A 23085-nucleotide genomic window follows, 5' to 3' on the forward strand; every position below is an offset into this window, starting at 1 on the left:
ACTAAAAAGTAAATCATATTCATTCTACTATACCTAAATCATGTTTCAGCTTTTTCAATCTCGTGCTAATACTGTCAAAGTATTTCATTCTTATAAGAAGAGTTTCTGCTTTCTTGATGTCGTTCCCTCGAAAAGCATCTGCAATTTCCCTACAAAGAAACTATTTGTTAGCCAATAACGCATTGTTACGTTCCTTTTCAAATAAAAAAGAAACTATTACATGGACAAATTCTTTAAGACCGCTTCATTTTCTTGCACCAGTTTCTTAATTTTACCAGTGTCAGTCATTGCATCCTCCACTTCTTCGTTTTTCTCCATAATTTCCATTAAGAACTCGGCATTCACATTATCTGTTTCATCTGGTATCGTTACACCGTTCAATTTCAACATGTACAATCCCCTTTTTAGTGGATGTGACAATGTGCTGTAAGCTTTATTCGCAAGTGATGAAAATTTTTCAGAGAACTGTTGCTCTTTCTAGAAAAAATAAAACGAATCGGGTTATATTTAAAACTGCCCGACAGGCTTATCACAAGTGACAGTACTTGCCTCGGTTTTGTTACCAAATTTATCTGGATGCAATAATTTCTGAAGTTCCTTGTACTTCCTCTGAATTTCTGTGAGTGTTACATCGTAACTTTTCGGTATGCCCATTATATCGAAATAAGTTAAATTTTCGGGTGGTTCTTGCAAAGCTTTACACTTAGAACAAAATAGATCTGACTTGTACATATAATTGCAATTCCAACATTTCAGCGGGCTGTCGCTCGAATATTGCGATACGTTTGTTGAAATTACTGAATAAGGGACGTAATTTTTTACCACGTGATACGAATGCAAATTTCGTTGCTGCTTGATTGAATTCAAATAAGAAATGCTATATTTTCTTGCGAGATTAAGGAACGTTCTTCTTAAGTACATCGTTCAGTTACAGGTGTTCATAACCTACACGTTTGTCAACATTGACAGAGTATATACAAGTTTTACGACTTTTAATGAAAGATAAGAAATAACAAAGTTAAAAGTTGCGGCACTTTTTTGAAGATTCGAAGTGTTCGTTCATAAGGTTAAACAGACGTCAGTGATTAAAACATTAGTAAACAGTGGGTCGCTTAATACAACACTGTATCCGACAAGAGATGTGTGAAACTTTAACTGCATTGATTTTTCAACAAAATTTATACATGGATTTATAGTTTGTAAACGGTGGAATATACCGATGTTGATTTAACGCACCACAAAGTAGTAGATGACAGGGAGTGTCACGTGTCTCATAAAATTGCATAGTTCGTGGTATTGGTTGCTTTTAACAAGCCACTGTTTTGAATGTGCATTTCTTTGATTTCTTCGGAATAAAAACAACGCGCGAAGATGCCGACCTACGAAATGCCACTGTTACTGCGAGTAATGAAGAAGGTACCGTGATAATTTCCAACAGTTGTACATACAAGTTACGTATCGTATTAAACACACCTAACCTGCGACACATAGCATTCATTACACAAACGAAATCCATACTATTTTATTTCTATCCACTTGGCTGTCGTTTATCTAACCGAGCAACAAATTGTCTTTACAGTCGGAATGTACAGAAGCATTGAAGAGAGTGGCGAATTCGATATTTGAAACAGGCGGATTTATTAGAAAAATTGAGAATTTGGGTGAGAAGGAACTTCCATGCAAAGCGAGCAGTCACGGGAAGGTTCATAAACACGCTAGGTAAAGTCGACGTTGAGTTTTCATAGCATCGGATGAATGAATAAGAAATTCGTTCCTTATAACTGTGCCGTGCGCATTGTTTCCAGTCATTTTCTATTTTACTTCGATGTCCCACCATCTTCGCTAGCGAATCTCAGTGACGAATGTAGAAGAGATATGGATATTATTAGATCGCATATATATAGACAAAATGAAACACCCAAGGAGAAAGCGTGTACGTTACAAGAGGAATTATTACCCCCAGCCTACAGGTAATCGCTGTCTTTTAAGAGTACGAGCGGCTAGTCGCAATATGAAAACTTTGCATACTTTCTTCTGTATTACAGGGCTAGCGTGATGAACTTGCTGGAAGAAGCCAAGAAACAGAGGAGTGAGAAGTACAAATTTAAATATAATTCTGGGCTCAACTATTATCCTTTCGCGAGATAAACGAACCCATTGTTATTTACTCCATAAGATAGTACTTTGTATATACCATTCGACGAGAATAAAGCAGTTACGAACAGTCGAATGATTTGCCCTGATTTGCCTGTTACACGTCGCGCGGCTTGCAAATGAAAATAATAAGTTCAACCAGACCACGAGCTATTTACTTGTTCGTCCGTGGGTTGTTTATTAACTCATATCACCGATACATTATGAAAAATTATTTTTATAATCATCAAAAAATATTTGTACAAAATACTTAATATAATTATATATCCATTTATCATTATACAATAATTATAATAGTTTATCATTTCACGTGCAACATGAATTTTTAAAGTATAATTTGGTTACACTGTAACTCGTAAGGGGTTTTACAGTAACAGTAACGGGGGGGCCGGTCGCGCCAGGCCCCTCCGTTTTATAGTCTATATGTAATATTTAACAAATACCGGGCCACATTGTAAAATCCTTTATCAGTGGCGCACTGTAACTTTGTTCGTACATTTGCAAACAAAAAATTGGCTTCTCCGTGAAAAGGGGGATCACATTTCTCATTGCTCCCAGTATGTCAACGTTAATACGTACGTTACCATTGAAACGTGTACTCGTGAATTTGCCTGCTTGAGCGCGGGCGTGTCACGCTCCGGATTGTTCGTTTCGCCGAAACGAAAAAGAGAAGAGTACAAAAGGAATCTTACGCCGACAGGTAAACACGTACTCTCTACTTAAGTGTAAATGCATACAAAGTCATCTGGCTTATCGTCCGCGCGCGAGGATGTTCTTTTCATTTTGTGCGCCGTTTAGATGAATTTGGACCACAGGAAAGATAGTTGAAAATAATTTGTCTATAAGTCTAGTGCATCATGAAAATAAAATAAGGGGAGGGCGAGTGAAACTGGAATTAACTTGGAGTGGCATTAACGACGAGCAGCTTTACATATGTCTAGTGTTGCCGAAATTAATGCCGCTCTGATTAGCACCCTTGTTGCTGCCGTACTGCAGACTAATTACACCCTGCCCAGCCCTCAATTGCTCCTCGGTGAAGTTGCGTACATTTTTGTCCGCCTCTTTCGGTCCGATGCTTGGCTTCCCGAAGTTGCCCGCCTGGAGAACATAATAGCAAATCAGAGCAAAGTTGGAAAGCCTCTTATTTAAAATCTCAAAGAAATTATCAAGCGTCAGAATAACGATAGCAGCTCTTCTCCTACCTTTCTACCGAGGGATTGTAAACAAATTACAACGGAATTAAGATTCTGCCTCTCCCAGAGATCGACAGTCTGAAAGGTCTCCTGCGCTGGGACGCCGAGTGCCCTCGCAGCTTCCAGGAAGGCATTTATGTTCTCCATACACTTGAAAGCGAGGCTGGTCTTGTTAATTTTCTTCACCGAGCCGTCTTTGATGTCGTTCACTAATCTGCAAGGCGAAAGCACCGATTAATGCCAAAAATAATCCACGTCGTATCGACGAGCGTCATTCCACGGATGTCTAAGTACTTGCAAAGAAGAACCCCGTCTTTCAGGGTCTCATAGAAGTTGTCCATGTCCCCGGTGGTGTTTATATTCTCGCCAGTGATCGTCTTGATCCATTCCAAGCACTCCTGCGCCAGCTCCTCGCTGTATTTACTGTTAATCTGTAACAAAGCCGATCGCCAGTCAGATAAAACGAAATAGTGACTGTCTCTTAGGATTTTATAGTTAGATGAACGGTCCTAATAGCCACAGTATATATTTTCAAATCGTTCGGATGCCCCAGCTTTCGAGTCGCGGGGATTTACGAGATCTCCATCGATCTTTGAGACTCGAAGGGAGAACGAGCCTCCAGCCGTAGCTTGTTATTAATTATGCGGTGTGCCAGTGATCCAAGTAACACATCCTGTAGGGTCTGCGACACGAGTCTGCTGCTGGAGTCACTGACCCAACTTGGTTCAACACTTCGCCCGTTGTTTCTTCCACGCGGCCCACGGAATCCTCAGCCGTGAGCAGCATCGTTTCGGAGAAAGTTTTTGTGCCGTTTCGAGAGACCGAGGGCACACTTCCGCCCACGCTTCCCAGCGCCAAGAAGCTTTCCACGAGTGGATGGATTTTCCTACTTCCCTCTGCTGCGCGCAGCAATACAGGGTGTGCCAGCGAGCGTGGGCGTGACTTCAGAGGTAAATTTAGTATGTAAAAGTGAGAAGGGTCTTTACATGAACATTCATCTATTATAATCTTCTTCTAAAGTCACAGACATTTCTATGTTACGCAAATTCTTCCATTCGAAATTCAAAGGGCTACAACTGGAGAAGAAGAACAAGCAACGATTCTTCGATCGAAATCCACTGCTCTTCGATAAAAAAAAAGAAAGTTCCGAACGAATGCTCGACAAAGTTCGTATTGAGAAGTCTGCAGAGACCACTGGAGCACAGTTATTCGCGTATAAGACTGCCTAAAAAGGAGAGGTTTGCAGGCTTGGACCGTCGCGTTCATCCCGGTGCAGTATGCATATTCCGTTAGGCATACGGTGTCTCGATCGTGATGCATTTCGCGTCGTAAAACATTCAGCATCGCAACCACTGTGCATGCAATTAGAATAATATACGATCGATCCTGCACCCGACAGCTCCCATAAAAGTGTCCCCGCGACGCGGAATCTCCGACTTTTTCGCGCATCTGTATAAACAAATCAGCCCGCTTGCACATAAGCATTCCTCGACCTTCCGATTTCTCTTCTCCAGCGATTCCCGCTGGCTCGCGCATCCATCCCACTCGACCCGAATTCCTTGCAGTTTCGACTGCATCCAAGCATGAATCCAAAGAACCGTTCAACTCAAAGAATCCTTTTCGGTGTAAGCAACGCGGAACAGACTAATAAGAACGGCAGTTTTCTTCCTGCGAGTCAGGAAGTCTGCGCGAGAACAATGCAAGCTTCCATGCAAAGAAGTTTCACGTCCGAGGTATTCACTTTCACCAAACGCATCGCTTTGTCCGTCCAAGTTGCACTTACGTCGAGCAGCGGGGGGTACGCGCGAGTAATTATAATGCGCCGGTAATGTGGATATCGTAAATTTGGTATATTTAAACTTTCTCAGGAAACGCGGCTCCCCACTGGAACATTCTACCGTGTATTTTCTTGTTAGAGATCACCTTTGCCCGAGTTGTTGAATGAAAGTGTGCCACGGGGCTCTGTGTAGCGTGTACTCTCAGTTTTTCTTCCACGTGTGTCAGTCTTCAAAAAAAAAAAAAAAACATTTCTACTTCTACCTCTTTTGTAAACGCTACTGTGATTACATTGCGCTAATTGCTCCAAAAAGCGGCAGCCTATCTCTCGATCGTTCATTCATCTACGCTTGAATGAATGTCTTAAAGCGTTCTTACGGAAGTCGGAAATGTCTGGTGTAAATTGAAAGAACGACTCCAGGTACGTTCGATTCGATATTGTCGCAAGTGTCTCCCCGTAAATGTTTTTTTTTCGCGCGATACGATAACGTTGGCTGGCCGTCCACTATCTGCTGGCGATACAAGCTTGCAATGTAGAGCACGATGCGAATTCTATATTTAGGTATTAGGTAAGCGCACGATAATTTCATTAACAGAAAAAAAAACGGTGACCATGGTGCCGCGCTGCACGCTTCGCCGGAGAATATTCGTGATTTACATCGGCAGAGCGGAACGGAGGCAAGACTGAACGAGGAAATATTGTTTGCTGATTGCGAGAGCTCCTACGGATTGACTTCTACGATTTAATTCGATTCAGAACGATTTCCTCAAGTATCTGAGACATTTTCTTGGAGTGCCAATGCCGAGGTCAATTTACCGGGTGTATATTGGACCGATTGGCAAAATGGTTGATAGAATCGAGGCGATTAATGAACGTCATCTCGCGCTTCAAATTTCTTCTGATTTTTTTAATACCTTTTACGCGATAGGTTTAGAAAAAGACCACGCGCGGGCCACCGAAAGGTTCGAAAGGAAAAGGCGGAGTTGAAGGGACAGGGTGCGACGTCTACCTGTATAGACTCCGCTGCATTCCGTACGGTCTCGAATGCAGGCTCTTCACGAGCAGGCTTCCGAAGTCCGAAGGGCGTGGCGGAGGGCCCATTGTGCTCGAAATTATGCAGGCTCTCCGAAGTTTCTCGCTTATCATCGCGGTGCGCAAGGAAGTTGAGCTGGCAATGGCCACAAGAAGCTGACTTCATTCTTTACCGATAACACCTTACGCGTTGGAACCTTGCAATCTTGGGAAATTAATCTAGCATTTCCCGGGAGTGCCGTTATTCAGTTAGACGAAACGCCTATTCCATTTATCTACTTTCTTTTCCTTCTTTCTTTCTATCTACTCTTCAATTAGCGAGCCTCCAAGTGGCCTTCCATAGCCAGTCGATCGTGAAACCACTGTACATTTCCCTCCGCTGCTTTTTTCCATCCTCGACGACAAAAAGGTGAATCGTAGCTTGTACGAATCGCGCGCGCTAAACGATCGCAGATTCGATCGCGTCAGAGGAATCGTCGGGGCATGTGATAGCGATTAAAGGATCGCGTTGTGATCCTCCGCGCTCGCTCGCGACAGTGACGCTTTTAAATGGCACGTTCGCTCGTTCACGGTCATGAAAACTGGGTCAGAGGGTCGAGCATCGTTGAACCCGCGAACGAATCCAAGGAATCGCTCTGCAACAATCGTTTCCCTCGACACACCGGGTCCGGTTAGATTAATTTATTGCCCGTAGAATACGCGTCGTTAATCGTTTCGCTTACAGCGCTAAAATCGACCGCGCTTAAATCAAGATAAATATTACATTTCTTAAGAAAGAGAATGAAAATCGATGACGATCTTATTAAATTGCGAGGGACTCGTGATACAACGATACAACGAAATTGTTAATGAGAGTGAAGTAAACAGTTACTGCTATACCGATAAATCCCCTTAGTCACTGATAAGGCGATCGAGAAACAATTCTTACGCGCAAACATTCTGCACCCAGAAGTGATATTGCGCTTTCCTTACAATTGGCTACCGATTAAACGATATCAAGCGTTCGATTCCATTAGAGCGCCATTTTTAGGAATGAATTATCAAACGAATCGATATCGCGCTGATACGAGACCAGCCTCACTGGATAAGTGAAATCTGATTAATCCGACGTCGATAGAATTCTTCTTGTCAATCGTGAAATTTTCATGTACGACGCGCGTGCCCGAGTTTCTGTTTCGTACGGGGATTGGGGAAAAAAGAAGAGCACCGGTTACTACATCGATCCACCTTGATCGCGAGCGCAAGGAGAACTGCATTTAAAAAGAACGCCTCTCTCGCTCGACCAGTTTCCATTTTAGTAAAGACTCGATGACAGGGGATTCGGGCCGAATTCGACGATCCTCCCTTAAACGGTGGATCGCCATTAAGGAAGATCGAACTTATCGCGGATCGATTTGATATACACTTAATCGCCGACCTACTTTCTAACGATTCTACGGCATTTTCAACGTGCAGCTGCGCCACGAATCGATTCTCTGCTTTTTACACAATGGGCCGTGTAAATTCTACTTATTGGCGTATTAATTAATATTTATGACTCACGGTAAAATATTGCTGTACACCTTTGAGAGTATTCTATGATTCGCGCAGACACCAGGTAAAATTGATTAGCTTCGGTTAGGGTTTCTTTCTAATTCATTACTTGTTGCGATTAATCGGTTAAGGATTACAGAATTGCTATTTCAATTAAGAAAATTGCTCGCATATACAGGGTGGAGTCTATTTGGCAATGATTCTCTCAAAAAGGAAGCCTTATGTAGAAAAATGTTATTCCGCGGTTTGGATTTATTTTTGCGTATGAAATTCCCTCGTTTTTTATCGCGCTATGAATTTTTGCGAACCTAGTATAAATATCCCCTGATTTCTATCGCTACATCTGCGCGGCGGCTCTAGTTTTCGAAAAGCCCGGCTCGCTTCAGGCGAATGACACGATGAGAGGACCTTCTTTAGAAAAATCGTTGACCCAGTTCGCGAGACCTCGCGTCACGTTAAATCTCGCACGCTTAATCCGCACGCAACTCGAGTTTTTCAATTGTGAGCCAGCTCGAAGGCTGTTTGCTTGACGTCTACCATATAAGGGCCTCTAAACGAGATGAAGCCTGAACAGGTAAGGCATCGCATCCTGTGCGAGCACGTGGAAACTTGCAAATTGAGTGAAGTCACTTACAGCGACGCGTCACGGTTATACAATCGCTCCAGAACTTGGCTTTAATCCGTTTGACCGTTTGTACACCTTCGCACGCGGCATTTGTAATGAACTATATCGACTAGGCTAGTCTTGCCCATCAAAACGCGTAATTCCACGTCCTCTTCCACTTTACAATGCTATTAAAATTCAAACTTTAATTAGCTACTGGGGAATAAGTTACGTGGTAATTTAGAAGGGTAGATCTATAGTTGAAGTAGTTGAAAATGTAGGAGTCGAAGGGGATAAATAAATTCTATAATACTGTTCCCGAGCAGGTTTCTAAAAAAAAGTAGGGCAGAATGGAGGGACCACTTTTCTCACAAAATTTTATAGAAATGGCATGAGCTACCATTTTCACTTTTTGCTTATGCAATTTTTATATTTTTAATATGCGTTTTCCTGGAAACAAAAAATGTGGTCCGTATTTACCCTTCCTTGAGATTTTAAATTATATTCCAAGTGGAAGGTTCACGGTTGTTTCTGGACCGTGAAATATGTTTCAGCGATCGTGGGAATTCATCAATGTTAATTTGAAAGAAACGCAAGGTCACCAAGGGGAGGCGATGCCGAGGTCGCCGCAGGATCTCGACAAACTCGGTCATTTTTCTCGTTATTAATTGGCTGCGCCGTAATCAACGGATCTACTGGAATGAACGCCTCTATTTGCGGTGCAAAACGATTCTAACGAAGTAAATTGCGGTGGCAATGGAATTGAAACTAAGCTGTACCGAAAGTTAAATCCAATTATATTTTCCCCTTGCAATTTGTTACAATTCTTAACTCGCGTTTAGTCGACTGTACAGCAGAGCTTCGCTCGTAGATCATAATTAGAGGCGATTGTGTAACGAGATTTCTTACACACATCGAAGCGCTGATAATTAAAATCGACTTAGGCCTCGGGCTGAGAAGAATATGACATAAGGAAGAAGCTATGCCCGAATGACTCACAAACGAGAGAAAGTTCCTCAGAATCCAAGCTTCGCTTTAACCCCTGTGATCGTGAGACCCAGCAATTACGCCCTTAGAAGGAATTCGTCAGAGACAGCGCCACACCCAGAAGGGAGAGGGGCAATGAGCCCTGGCACCCCTTAAAGCAGGGGGAGATTAATGTAACCACGACTGAAGTAACTCAAGAGCTTTGTAAAAAGAAAAGAAAGCTGAATTTTCTTCTATATATAAATTTGTATAATCCCCTAATGAATTTTATTGAATTTGGTGAGAGATCACTATCGAGCCATGTTTTAATCTTAAACGCTGCACTTTCTTCATATATCCATCAATTACTATAATAGGCTGGCATTCAAACTTAGCTATTAATCTATTGAGTTATCGTGATAAAATACTCGAATCTAAATTAAAGATAAATATCCGGGTATCCGAAAATAAATTTCGCGGGTACTCGAGTACTCGGATACTCAAAACTCCGAGATAGTAAAATCAAAACTATACTAATTAAAGCTACACCACAACTTAAGGAAAGAAAGTAATTACCAAACTTTTATACCACGGAATCTAAAAGAAAACGCAACTTACGAGTAAATACCAACTCTCAGTTCTCCGAGCTTTTTATCGCGAATCTTATCGAGAAATCATCCTCCAGTTCCTTCGCCGTTTATTCGTGACCTTTTCAAGGAGCCTCGTCGGACCAGAGTGATCGAGGGAACCTCGTTTTCGCGAGGAGGTCGAGCAGAACGCAGACGCAGAGTTCCACGTACGTATATCATGACTCGCTTAACAGAATTCACGTAGCACGCTCGCTGTCCTTCGCCTCTATTGCCATGCTCGTCCTCGTCAGCTAATCATTTGTATACGAATTTATGTATATCAGTTCGGAGTTTCGCGATTGCAACAGCCTCGACTTTGGTTGACACGCTCCACCTCCCGCGCCGATGATTTCTACAAATATTTGCCCGTCGAATCTTCAGAAAGTCCTTGTGCCATTTTCCGAATTCACGCCAGTGATTTAGAAGCCGGCGGTCGCGCTGGCGAAGAGATAATCGAGAAATTCTAATCGCGAGTCGAACTGCCTTGCGCGGTGACTTGAATGACCGAGCAAGAAGATGAACCGCGGAAATCTCGACGAGTCTAAGCTCTAAAGAGGGCGGGAGGAAGAGCTGAAACGAGTGATAATTTCAAAACGCAAGACGTTGGAGATCCACGAAGGCGACTTGGACCATTCGCTCCTAAAACGGAAACCACTTTACATTGCTTCCGCTGGTTAATACAGATATCCTCCGCGGCAATGAAGCATGCCTATTTTTAGGCGCCGAGCATAAGTGCTGCACGCTCGTCGCGCGACGTTCACGGAAACACGTGGCTGCGTATAATTGTTATCTCTAACGAACCGTTGCACCCATATGTCGCTCGACGAGGAAAAATACTAGGAGATCTAACTACACGCTGATGCTTCTCACAAACACGACTCTGAATATTGACAAGCAAAACGTAAGCTCTGATCGACGTGGTTGACAAAAAACGGCAGACAACGGTAGGTACTTATGCGCGACGCGTCCGCGTAACGTTTACTCGATCGAATTCTCGAGGTCGCCGCGTGACCAATAAAATCGCCATTTCTGGCAATTAGCCCCCTCCGCGATGATGATAAATCGATAGCGGAGCCCCTATACGGCTGCTCCCCTTTTCCTCGAAATAACGGACACCGAACTTCGCTACAGTCGCAATTTATAACACAAACGTTCGCCGTGTACGCTACAAAAAGCGCGACGTCGAAAGGGGAACGGCATTATTTTTAATTACTTCCGAGAACAGCTGCTTCGAAGGGGATCTTTGAACCCGCGGGCCCAGTAATTACCGAATGGTGGTCGTGGTTCGCGAAGCGTATCACAAGATACCGATAACAATGTCATCGGACGACCTTTCGCCGCGCTGGGATCGCCGAGCGTCGCCGCGCGTAACCCTGTCATTCATTCTTCCATCGCTAATGCACCGTTGCTCCTCGATAATCGAAAAAGCAGGTGCGTCGTGCACGGCCGCCGCGGCTGCACGCACGCTTCCTTGGACGGCCGACCTTAGCCGCTAATCGTGGGACGAAAGGCAGAGCGGCACCGGCGAAATGCAGGGAACGGGACCCCGTTGCATTCCGATCGCGATAACCGTATCATCGTAACGAGCACGAGTCTCTCCGCGAGTGCCGTAATGAGCGTCCTTCGGGCTTGTTACCCGCCGATTGTTTCGCGGGAAAACAAAAAGAACCGGCTCTAGTTGGCGCGCACAACGGGTCCTCTGTGTCTCGCCCCATTTCTTTCCCCTCGGCGTGTTTAATTGAAAGACGGATGTGGGCCCGCGGCTTCTGTCTCACGACGCAACGGTGTGCTCCTCGATCGCAGCATTGTTATCAATCGCACTGACATGGATATTTATGCTCCAATTTAAATAACATACAGCGTCGGCGTGCTTCTTCTTCGTCGCGAGAGGCTTATTCGGTGGAGGATCGTGACTGGCTGCACCACAGGATGGATCGTTCAACGGGGACGATTCTGCGTTTTCGCAGTGAAAACAGAGAAAGGAAATCTTCCTGTTCCGATTTTTAGCAAATGCAACTGCAAGTGGTGCACTGTGCGAGGCTTTATGGCGGAGTATACTCAGTGGCGGATTTAAGAAAAAAGGCCCAGGTGGCAAACGTTCCGAGAGGCCCATTTTTCGGGAAGATGAAAAGGTAGTTTACTAAAAACGGGCTGAGTGTAGTAGTATCTACAGAAAACAAATATAGTTTGGATAAAATCATAATTTCTTTTAAGGATGGGGCCTGGGGCAGGGACCTAGACGGCAACTGCTCATCGATCGCCCAGTTAAATCCGCGACTGAGTATGATAATCATTAAAAGGATAGCGTTACAAAAAGTTTTTATATGAACGTGTACTTTTTTCATTTATGCCACCTTGTACAGTGCGGCTATTTAGTTTCCCTCTAGTAGGGCTACTTAGTAAGAATTTCTATAAAAAGCAATTCCAAGAACGCAAGTAGTTATAAACGAAGGAAGAAAGCAACGAGGTTTAATACATTGCCATTCGCACGTGTAAAAACACGAGGGTTAAGTAAACCCTAAAATACGTAGCACGCGATACAGTGCTTCTACCGCGCAGTAACGCCGCAGAAAAATATTAGGGAGAAGTGAGCACCGCGAAGAAGTGTACCATGGCCAGCGAGTTTCGTGAGGGACGCTCCCTTCCTCGGCAACCGAGTCTCTCATTTTAATTCCCCGGGCCCCGAAGAAAGGATCGCCCGGCAGCTGTTACTCGCAAGCCAATTCGTTGCAAAGGTGAGCAGTGTGGGCAGATGTCTCAGGTGTTCCTCAAGGTGACACTCCTCCGAGCGTATTAAAACTTTGATAATCTTCCGTGAACCCTTCCGTTTACACTAGACTTATCTGTATCGCGTTATCCACCGTGATACGGCGCTTTAGATTGCACCGTGGACGATGATACTTTCCAACGCTTTCAGAGATCCATGTTTCCTTTAGTATTTTCGAAAGTGCTCGCTCGATGCAGGGCATTAAGCAGTTACGAGAAATTAAAGCGTAATTGATTATATTAAGTCGAGGTGATGTAATTTAATCTCATAGGTAAATCAAATGCACAGTTCGAAATAAGAAAGTAGTATTTTGCTTTTCTTATTTTATTGTGCAAGCTACTCCAGGAAAAACGTGACATTGCCGTGTGGCCGGCTTCGGTATCCCGCGTTACAATTACTTATGGGATTAGTTTGTCCGATAAGCGCCATGAAATATTTCTGACACGAGGGCCGTAATCTATAGGCGTCTGATTGCGAGACTGACACATACACTCGAGACAAACGCTCAACTCCTCCTAGCGTTCCTCAAACAACAATACAAGATCATAATATTTACCAGCCATGAATTCTTCCACTAAATCACTGAACCGAAGAAGCAAAACAACGCTACCGAGGCATTCATATATATTTTCTAAATGCCCCACCCCTTTGGGACACTCCCAACCCCCCCCCCCCAGAAAAGAAAATATAATAACACTATCAACTATCAATTATAAGCGATAAAACATATTAACAACTTTTACCAAAAACAGATGCAAGAAATTTTTTATACAGCCCTACAGTTAAATTCGAAATAATTCAATCCATCAACATTTATCTCAGAAATCCATGGCACAAAAGAGATTCCCTATTGCTTTCCCAATAAGCCACAGTATAACACTCAACCAAAAGCTCAGTAACAATCGTCGAATCCCATTAAAAGAATTAATTACCAAAATCAAAGTTTCCCACCCCAAACCCATGGCATCGATCATCCCAAATTACAATTCTATGTACCATCCTTTGAGCGAGTTGAGGTGCAATGAACCCCGGTAACCGCACATGCGCGACCACGCACCCTTACTAGGTCGAATTCCTGAGAGGGGGGGTGGTGGCGCACTGGGTCACGGTGGCGCCGAACAAACGCGAAACATGAACAGCCCCCTTCCCCCCGAAAGCCGAGAAAAGAAACGGTGGGAAGCGAAGAAGCAAATGAGACTCGTACCTTCCTTTGCGCCTCCGCCGCAAAACCTGATTTAGTAGCTCTGTTTGACGCCATCATGTGGTCGCTGACGCTTCACGTCGGTTGACAGTGGAGAAAAACGTGGGGAAGAGCTAGAGATCGCTAGTCCTATTCTGACAGAACTTAATCTCACTGTGAGCACTGTTTAACGGTCGCGGCTCGACTGACGCGGGCGCGCTCGTGGCAGCTATCGCGCGCCACGCTGGAGAGGGCACGCTCCGCGCCGATTGGCTGCCGCGCCGCTGGCCGCGTATCGAGTTTTCGTTGGCGACACGTGACCTCCGTTCTCCAGTCTGGCACGGCGATGACGTCAGGCGGCGTTCGACGAATTCCTGGAGCCGCTTTCGTGGCTGCTTCGAAAAAACTCCGGCCAGCCGCCAGTTACACGTAATTCACGGCGTAACGGTAGGAAAGACGATTCTTTGTGACGAAACAGAGCTAATACGTGCAGCGAGATTTTCTCGTAAGATTCCTCGAGATCGAGGAAAAGAGAGCTTCAAAATTGTCCGTTTCGCGCCTTTTTGGCGAAGTAGCTTGATGGTTTTCGTACGAATTATTATCGCATTTCGAGGAATGACGAACATGATTCGATATGATTGGTAATTGGAAAATTAATTGTGGTAGGGTTTTTTGGGCACGATGAAAGTTGGTACGTGCTTCGTGGTATTTTTTTTTTTTATAAATTATCAACACTTTAACGCCATGCGTACGAGTTTTTTTCTCGCGGGAGTGTTTTTTAACAGTCTCTGCTTTATTAATTTTCTGCCGCGTAACCGACGTTCGCTTGATTTGTGTATACCGATGACATCAACTCCAGATGTAGACCGATGAGTTCTTTGAATGGCACTCGCTTCGTTTCGAAAGTTCCTAAATCCTCCGATACGATAATCTTATCATTCTACTGTTACACGCATTCAGGGAAAAGATTGTTTGTGTGCTGTAGAATGTTGTTCGTCTTTAAAGCGCTATAAATATCGCCTCTGGAATTACTTTGATATCCCTTAATTAAGTTTTATTTCCAGCTGCTGGGAGGCTATAAGAATTCCTTCGCGATGAAAGAATTATTGCTAGGTCAAGGAACCTTCGATAGATATAGACTGTAGGATCCTTCGGCCAGCTACATCCTGACCGCTTTCTCGTGCCCCTCTGTTGCTTTAGGACGAGAACTCGTTCTGGAAATGGAACTGGCAGTAGGGCGACAAAGAATTTTTTACCGCGCGCATTTCACTGGACCAAGTGATTTGGAACACTGATTTCGATCACGATCTACTGGCGATTCGGCGCAGAATTCGCAGGATTTTGTATTCCAATTACTTCCTTAAATTTGAACGCACTTCTTACACTGATTTTTTTACCGTTGTGTGGCTGATCGAAGGATTAGAATCGAACTTGAATACTGCGAGCCGCGCGCCATAAATCTCCTCTGCAGAACTGTACTCTGCGACCGTACATCGGTTTCCTTGTATCCCTGCAGTATTCTGAGGACGTTCGGTGCCCCGTGAGAAAAGCATTGTCGTAACAGATGGAATGCGCGGAATTCAGTTAATAACGTGCTCTTTTCTTCGGGTGTACAGGTTTAACAGAATTTATTTGAAACGCTTTGCATTAAACTTCTCATTGCATTTTTGACAGAGAGTCCACGCGCCTCCTCGCACATTCCACGAGTTTTCAATCTGAATGGTACAAAGGATGTAATTCCTTTTCGGATGATTGAAGACACGACCGGGGGACGATTCGTTGAGGCAGAATTATTTTGGGATTGCAGAGTTATATAGGAGTACACTGTTCGTTTGGTCATCGGTCACGAGCGTTCAATGAAACCAGCCATAATAGGGAACGATTACGATCGGCCTTCGACGATCTCAGCGTACGCTGAAATTTCTGCTTACGCGTTTTCGTATACGTGTCACGTATCGATGACTCAATCGACTGTACGTCCGAGCCCCAGCGAATGTGTGATCCTTAAAAAAACACTACTTACTCACTCGCGGAATATACGGCGTACGAAGCGACTTGCCAACAGTTCTCGATAATGTTCAACTTTGCTGGATATTTAGGGGCACTTAACTTGCACCAAACTCATTCAACTTGAATATAAAGGCGTTGCAGATTAATTCTGCGCTACTTGAACTAAGAAATTTTTGTGAATGAATTTAAAGACTCCCCTCTCTGTAAATGAAGAAGAGTTACAGATTGGTAAGAACGAGGGATCGAAAATGGAGACTATAGAGAAGTCAGTACGCGTTTCCTTTAGAGGAGACTGCCGAGCAAAAAATTGGAGTTTCACCTGGGCGTTACGCCACTGCGTGGGACGATGCACAGTGCAGTCCAGCAATGCACCAAGGTCGAGGCCACGTACGCCTGTACCTGAGGATTGCATCTCGCCCGTGTACGCGTGCGACCAACACGCGTCTCCTGTTCGCGCTATTCGCCGCGAGCGAACCAGTGTTAAGTGCAAGGACCTCCCCTCGCGTGCTTCAGAAAGGCTTGCTAATTTGGCGAACGCGACTGCCTCGTGCTTCCTATGCAATTTGTATAATAGGAACCCGCTCGATTTCTATTAGCTCTACGCCTGCTCCAAAGGAGAAACTGTAGACGAGATTATTATGCGAGATTATCGCATAGTTTTCCGTATATCGATAAAATATACCTTTAATTCTAACAAAATACCAAATCTAAGATACACCTTTAATACTTTTAACAAGACTTTAATTCTTTCTCGAGGAATTGAAGCACCTGAAATCAGAGTTAAAAAATTACTTAAATAACGGATCAAGTAAAAGTTACTTTAACCATAGATTATTTGACGAAGAAAGTTAATTTTTTCATTCGACAATAATTTTTTCAATTCGTTCCTCGAAATTTTTATTTAAACAAAATTTTTGCCCATCTTTGCTTGGAATGTAAATGATTGGGAGGAACGATTTCATTTTAATGGGGGAAACAACATTTTGTTTTCCTTATGGTAGCCCGCTTTTGGCTCGGTCGAAAGGATTTCTTAAGTTTCTGCTCTCGCTGCATTGAATTCACTTCGTCGTGTTTCTGACGGACGCTGGAATTCTTCGTGCAACTCGCTTTTGCTCGGATATCTTTTGCGTATGTTTTAGATTTCGTCGGATAAGCGCAAACCTTGGACGAATGTCGCGCCAGCTGATTTCAAACTGCTGATGGCATTAGTGGAATTCGAGCTGGAGGAATGTTCGCGAGACTGTTGCGAGTGTTTCGCGTGGGAGAAATTGATATATCATTCTCCTTTAAATAATAACGAAAGGTTAAGGGTACTTTTGAATTCTTTCTCAAAGGGAGTATCGACTTGCAGCGTTTTACGACACTGTCACGTATACCAAGAGCAATCACGCCTGACCACTCGATCCTTTCTTGCCCGGCGATTCACTTACGGTTTCCATCGAAGGATGATTAAAACCGGATCGAATTAAAACCGGTCAAGGTAACGTCCTTGCAACCTGGACGGTCATTCTGGCCGAGGAATTCGGTTCTCTAAGAGCTCGTCGATCAATCCGCCTCGCCTGAATAATTTATTCGCCAGAATCTCCCTTGAGTTTTAAACCGAAATACTTGCTCCAAACTGAGACTCGAAATTTTAGCGTGGCCGCTAGAATTTTTATAATATGTCCCTTCCTTTAAGCTCCTCTGTCGCTCATCGATTTCTTCCGAGGATAAAATTCTGATGCGCTACAAAAATGATTAGCCTTGTTAGTATCACGAAAACGAGACGTCCATGAAGGGGATTATTTTCTAGACAACTTTATTACATATCAGAATACAGCCTACAGCTTGTAAATTAGATACTTATCGATATACTCTTAAATATAAGTAACATCCGGCAGGCTTAAATAAGAGACATTGCCATCTAAAATCCATTAAAAAATATTGAAAAAACGATTGTTAACCGGATAAAAAATAAATTTGAAAGTCATAATGCACATTGCTTTGCTTCGTTATCGATTACAAAAAGTCCCCAGTGTATGAGTTTATATACTTGCGTTTACGTACGAGCGCGCATGTTTGTGTAATGATATGTATGCGTGTGTGCGTGTGTGGTGTCTGTGTGATATGTTGAATGTAAAATTCAGGATTTTCTCAGCACAAGTACGGAAAGATACCAGGCGTAATGGAGTTCCCATTAACATTTCCCGTTTCTCTCGAGTTCTTTCATTTGCCTGTAGTCTAGAATCGCAACATGTACATCGTGTATGCTTTAATAATGTCGAGGAAGAGCCCGTGGCAGTGAACAGAATGGGTATGTAAATATATATAACCTACGATCCTATAATAGATTATGTGATTTGATACATTGCTTTTGCATGCATTCGTTAATGATATTTTTTTTTCCTTTCGTGTAATTCTTTATAATTCATTATAATCCATTCTTCCCTCCCCTCCTCGTAATAGTTTTTTTTTTGTTAACTAGCAAGCATTAATAACAACTGATATTCTTTCGTCGTACGATTAGCATCTCATGATATGACGTGTCAATATGTAGTAAAGTTACCCCTCAGGGGACCGCCCGAAGCCAAACCATAAACTCGTCTTATTGATATAATTTAGCTATACAACGGTGTATATCAAAACTTATAAAATACCCAAAACCACTTGCGGCGGCTCCCCTGACCCTGCTTTTTGCGCGATAATACCATCTCTCTGATATGCGTTAGAGCCAGACTCCATATTGGTCATTGATTATGATTAATGTTCGTGTGATCTCGCGTGGAAGATCGTATCGAATTGATATTTCTTTGCGACGCGTTGTCGGTATCGTTGGAACTTAAAAACGTCGCCCTCGAACGTGGTCGTTACTTGAAAGCCGGCGGTGGCGCCCTCTGTCCGTTCGTCTTCGACGAGTCCTCGCCGGTCATCACCGTCACCAATTCGCCGACAGCTTTCCCTAGGTCTCCTAAAAGAAAACAGGTTCACGTCACAGCCTCTGGCACAGCACAGCCTAGCAGCCCTCCTTTTTCAACCATCGAAAATCACCTATCGTTAAATACATAGAAACGGACGGTTATTCACGCAGGAGTTTCCTCTCAACCGTCCACATGCGCACCTCACTCGCAGGTTTATGATTGTACTATATGCGGAGACAATAAGCGACGAGCAGACAAGAGAATGAGAATGGAATACAATGGATAGAACGCGTCGTGTATAGTCGAGTACTCTGTTAAACCATTACTACCTACACTGTTCGCAAACGTTTCTTTTGTTCCAATGCGATAGAACGATTTCAGAGCTTGGCGAGTATATACGACAAGTATCGAACAATAAACGATTCTCGATTGAATGAGATTGGACACGTTTGACAGCGGTGTGCGGATAGAAGATCCAGCAGGGAAAAGAAGCGTTGATAGTCTCACCTTACATCCATTCTGTGGCGTGAAAAACAGGAAAGCATTGTTATTGTTAAGCGGAAATGAGTTCGTGCATAGAACGTTCGACATAGCAAGTTTATAACACTACATGAATGATTAGACGATCAAATAGTACACGAAGGGGGAACGAACCTGCCATGTGTAAGAGATTACCCACATTATGGGCAACGCTGTGTGAATGCGGTGGCGGTGGTGGCCTCTCTAAACTGCTCACTCTTCCCTCGTTCGAGCCTCCACCACCTACGCCCATACACCCATACCAATAAGCTTTATGCTAGTGTCTCTGGCATTTTATTAAACGCGCATTAATATGCAGTTAGTGTAGCGCTAAGGAAAAATACCCATGTGTCCATTTATTCTGAATGCGGCTCGATTAAGTGTATGCCCACATTGAAAATTGTTTCCTCGTCTAGTATGAGAGGCGCCGCAAGAGATATTTACGTGATGGATGTTGAGATCGAATAAAAACTGGCTGGGAAATGCAGACTAAAATCTCGCAATGACGATCGGGTACACGGCGATGGAATTCTATCCATCATTTCGGTCCGAAATTACGTTACACCAGTATTCATTAACATACCTGGAGAGTCGTGATAGTGTCCATTCATTTTCGCAGGGGAATCCGTTGCTAGCTGAGACGCTGTCACGCTTCGTGTCTGCAACGTGCCCGTCTTCGACGGCGAGGAAGCGTTTGGCTGTAATAAATAGTAAGCATTATTACCAAAACACTTGTAAAACATTACAGAAGATTAAAATATACTATTCTGAATAGAATGCTTATCACTGATATTTCCCTGACACTTACTTATCGCAAGCAATATATAAATCTAAAAGCCAGAAGCTGGACCTACCTCGTCCAGAAGTTGCCTGAGTCTCTGCAGCTGTGCCTCCAGCTGACGGTTATGGTCCTCCAGTATCTGCATGCGCGCCTCCAACCTGCCCTTGTGCTGTCTCAAAAGTTTCGCCTCGGCCATCATGTTGCAGTCGGGTTGCCTATTGCCGTGCCCATCTTCCGGCGTGGAGCCTGGGGTCTGCTTCGAGCGTAACCGTTCGTACTCCGCCTGGAGAGTCGCGTTCTCTTCCTCCAGTTCGCGTATCATCGCCTCGAGCTCTTCCCTCTGCTCGGCGTCGATCGCCGCCATCACCTGAATCGGGCTCCTGGGCACGTTCACGTTGTCGCCGCCGTTCAGGCTCTGGCAATAGTGAGCGATCAGCTGGTGCTCGTCGTCGCTGTCGGGCGTGGAGTTGCTTCTCGTGCGCGACAGCTCCACCTCCGCCAGCCTCGAGGCGTACATTTCCAATCGGGAGTGCATGTCCTGGCTGAGGGAGCTGTGCTGGGGCGACGGCGCAGGACTCTCCAGCGCGTCTCCCTCGAGCACGGTCTGCACGGGCAGATAACCGACCCTTGGGTGCTTCTTAAAGTACCGTTTCGACTTGAATTTATTCCTGAGCGCCCTCGTGAAGTCGCGCACGTCCTCTCCGGATGTGGTCTGTAAAATAAATGAAATTCTATCATAGCACCCATTCGACAACCACGGAGACGGCCTATTCTATAAAGTATGGTACACGGGTGACTTACCGCGGTACAGTATTCCTGCATCGGATGCGTCAACTTGTGGTTCTTCGCCTTACGGCCCGAGAAGAAGCAGTTCTGGCACATGTCGAAGTTGAAGCACTTCAAGCAGCGGTACCTGAAGTTGAAAGAGTCACGATGTTGAGATTGGTGTATAACTTATTACGTATCTTCGATCGGGAATTACACGAAATCTCACCTGAACCCAGTGATGGGATATTCCTTGCATATGTTACACTTCGCTTGATGCTTAGCGCTCTCCGCGGCGGAGAGCCGATGAAGCACAGGCAGCCAGACCATGCTCTGCGGCTCCTGTTGTAGCCAGCTCAGAAAGTGTACAGCCTCTATCTCATTTTTGTCCTTGCCAGCCTTCTCGAAGCAGCTGCGGACGCTGGGCTCGATGTTCGATCCACCGAACGCCGCCACTTCGCCCAGCTGCCTCGGCACTTGGATGCAGTCGTGCAACAGTAAACCCAGCTTCCGTTGATCCACCAGTCTATTCGGATCAGCGATCAGCCGAAACAGATCTGGAACAGTACCAGACTCGTTACGTACCCCCATGCCACTGGGGCTTTGAAACTGAAAACGGGGAGGCCGACTGGAAACTTACATCTGTACTTCTCTTCCAAGTGACCCTTGCACAACAGGACCAAGCCGACCTTGAACGAGAGCACGCGAATTTGGCCGGTTCGTTGGCTGAAAAAGAGAAACAGGTTAGTCGATACGAATGCTCCAAAAGGTTCAATCGTCTGTGAGACCGGACGTGAAAGATCTAGACAGCTCCAGTTAATTGGCTGACAATGCTGGCCGATTGCACACACCTATCGTAGACGTTGAGGAGCCAATTGATGGCCAGATCGATGCACAGTGGCACGGACATCGGCGTAGGATTGTCAGATGTAATCACTTCGTACAGAGACGTCAGGACAGTCACCATGTCAGGGATGTCGATCAGTTTGTCATTCTGCGCCCGTAGTCCGTGCGAATCGAACTGCTCCAATGCGGCGGAAAGGCTCAACATGTCCACTGCGAAGAAGAAATCGATATAACGGAGTTTGAAGTCTCAGCTATTTCTTCTCGGTATATTTATCACGATTAGTGCACCGTAGTCAACCCCTTTGTTACCAGTAATTGGAACAAAAGTAGTTGAGTACTTGAAACTAAAATTTAACTCAAAGTCAGTTGACGAAGTCATAAAATCCCACAGCACTTCTGTGGGAACTAAAACGGGGACACTAAAGTGCAATGCAGACTCTGCGCGAGGTCGAAAAAGCGATCGTGGCTGGCTAATGAGGCAAAACAGAGCCACGCGAGGGATCAGATCCATCGACGGTGATGCAGTGCGTCATCGCAGTCGGGCATGTGATTAATCGAGAAAATTACGACGATTAATGAACGGGCCCATGCTGGAGGAGCTGATTTGCAACAGGGGCGAGACTGATCGTCGTCGGCGGAGGGCAACGAACGAGCAAGACCACTTGGCGATACTCACGGCACAATCGTTTCTGAACGGTACGCAGCTTCATCGCTGTTCTGTACGCGGAAAATCGCACTTCGTTCAGGTCCGCCAGAGAGGACATCAGATCTATCATCTTCGGATGATCCCAATGGGTGGTCTCCGAGTGATGGCTGAAAACGGTTCCGGGGATTAGGAAATTAAACGACCGCGGCGCAGCAACGCGATGGATTAAGAAATTAATGAAATTCGGTAACAAGGACACTCCTCCCCCTGCTCTCATCCCCCCTCCCCCCTCCCCTGCACTGGATAGAAGTTCGGGAAAGTCAAGCGCTGGGAACTTTGTTTAATCTTCATTAAATCCGGACGATTCTTGGCTACGAGCTGCGTTTTAAGAATTTATCCACGGGTCGACGAATCCCCAGATTTATTGGCTTTGGAATCTTTAGGACCGTTCGGCTGGAATTGAAATAAAATTGCTTTTAATCCTCCACTGATGGGATGAGGTTGGAACTTCGCGCTGTTCTTTCAAAGCTTCTTATCCGACTATTTAGTTGCGGCGAGTTGTGGGTTAACGGCTCGGCCGTTAGAATATGATATAATCAGGCATTTGGTTAGACAAAACGTGTGACTCGACCTAATTCGTTCCATCAGTGGAGGTCCAACCATCAGGGGGCGCGGTTTGCCGATCGAATTTCGAATTTCTATCGTCCTGTCCGCTCGCAAATACGCTCGACTAAATATTCCCTCTTCTGTACGTCAAGTCCCGAGTGGCAGCGAATCCCCTGGCGC

General features: G+C 44.7%; 4 protein-coding genes across 12 annotated transcripts in view; 1 reads left to right on the plus strand and 3 right to left on the minus strand.

The window, feature by feature from the left end:
- The window catches only part of Mrps6 (mitochondrial ribosomal protein S6), a 35283-nt gene extending 33059 nt beyond the window's left edge, over window positions 1-2224 (plus strand). The window contains exons 2-5 of one of the 2 annotated variants that reach the window (XM_076811880.1): window positions 1333-1416; window positions 1580-1719; window positions 1806-1970; window positions 2046-2224. In XM_076811880.1, coding sequence (XP_076667995.1) covers window positions 1372-1416; window positions 1580-1719; window positions 1806-1970; window positions 2046-2148 — 453 coding nt within the window. In that variant the 5' untranslated portion in view covers window positions 1333-1371 and the 3' untranslated portion in view covers window positions 2149-2224. Of the gene's footprint in view, window positions 1-1245; window positions 1417-1579; window positions 1720-1805; window positions 1971-2045 lie in introns of those variants that run through there. The other variant, XM_076811879.1, reaches the window with a different exon arrangement.
- On the minus strand, window positions 11-1218 carry Hsc20 (iron-sulfur cluster co-chaperone protein HscB-like protein, mitochondrial). 3 transcript variants are annotated; one of them, XM_076811870.1, is made up of 4 exons: window positions 1151-1191; window positions 546-1111; window positions 221-473; window positions 11-149 (listed from the first exon to the last, which is right to left on the minus strand). In XM_076811870.1, exons 2-4 carry the CDS (start codon window positions 919-921, stop codon window positions 20-22), a joined length of 759 nt encoding a protein of 252 aa, XP_076667985.1. In that variant the 5' UTR covers window positions 922-1111; window positions 1151-1191; the 3' UTR covers window positions 11-19. The 3 variants fall into 3 exon arrangements, with proteins under 3 accessions (XP_076667985.1, XP_076667986.1, XP_076667987.1); XM_076811871.1 differs by having other exon boundaries at window positions 221-477; window positions 550-1218; XM_076811872.1 differs by having other exon boundaries at window positions 546-1216.
- Window positions 2225-2351: 127 nt separating the features above from the next.
- Window positions 2352-14052, minus strand: Chd64 (transgelin calponin-3). Its single transcript, XM_076811874.1, has 4 exons — window positions 13860-14052; window positions 3642-3778; window positions 3357-3561; window positions 2352-3252 (listed from the first exon to the last, which is right to left on the minus strand). Exons 1-4 carry the CDS (start codon window positions 13914-13916, stop codon window positions 3082-3084), a joined length of 570 nt encoding a protein of 189 aa, XP_076667989.1. The 5' UTR covers window positions 13917-14052; the 3' UTR covers window positions 2352-3081.
- Window positions 14053-17626: 3574 nt separating this feature from the next.
- LOC143368939 (dystrophin, isoforms A/C/F/G/H) overlaps window positions 17627-23085 on the minus strand; it is a 338640-nt gene continuing 333181 nt past the window's right edge. For 4 of the 6 annotated variants that reach the window (XM_076812178.1, XM_076812183.1, XM_076812184.1 and 1 more), the window contains 9 exons: window positions 22330-22466; window positions 21659-21863; window positions 21448-21533; window positions 21037-21364; window positions 20844-20955; window positions 20116-20754; window positions 19845-19959; window positions 19397-19504; window positions 17627-18792 (listed from right to left, as the gene is read on the minus strand). In XM_076812178.1, the coding sequence (XP_076668293.1) occupies window positions 18692-18792; window positions 19397-19504; window positions 19845-19959; window positions 20116-20754; window positions 20844-20955; window positions 21037-21364; window positions 21448-21533; window positions 21659-21863; window positions 22330-22466 (1831 nt within the window). In that variant the 3' untranslated portion in view covers window positions 17627-18691. Of the gene's footprint in view, window positions 18793-19249; window positions 19262-19396; window positions 19505-19844; window positions 19960-20115; window positions 20755-20843; window positions 20956-21036; window positions 21365-21447; window positions 21534-21658; window positions 21864-22329; window positions 22467-23085 lie in introns of all 6 variants that reach the window. The other 2 variants (XM_076812181.1, XM_076812182.1) reach the window with 2 other exon arrangements.

Source organism: Andrena cerasifolii, chromosome 5, assembly GCF_050908995.1.
Source record: "Andrena cerasifolii isolate SP2316 chromosome 5, iyAndCera1_principal, whole genome shotgun sequence".
Taxonomy (NCBI): Eukaryota; Metazoa; Arthropoda; class Insecta; order Hymenoptera; family Andrenidae; genus Andrena; species Andrena cerasifolii.

Coding starts and splice junctions, on each gene's coding strand:
- Hsc20 (XM_076811871.1), bottom strand. CDS start 921: ATGTACTTAAGAAGAACGTTCCTTAATCTCGCAAGAAAATATAGCATT. Junction 478..549: donor AATTTGGTAACAAAACCGAG/GCAAGTACTGTC, acceptor TATTTTTTCTAG/AAAGAGCAACAGTTCTCTGA. Junction 150..220: donor GTCTTAAAGAATTTGTCCAT/GTAATAGTTTCT, acceptor GTTTCTTTGTAG/GGAAATTGCAGATGCTTTTC.
- Chd64 (XM_076811874.1), bottom strand. CDS start 13,916: ATGATGGCGTCAAACAGAGCTACTAAATCAGGTTTTGCGGCGGAGGCG. Junction 3,779..13,859: donor CGGCGGAGGCGCAAAGGAAG/GTACGAGTCTCA, acceptor GCTTTGTTACAG/ATTAACAGTAAATACAGCGA. Junction 3,253..3,356: donor TACAATCCCTCGGTAGAAAG/GTAGGAGAAGAG, acceptor TATGTTCTCCAG/GCGGGCAACTTCGGGAAGCC.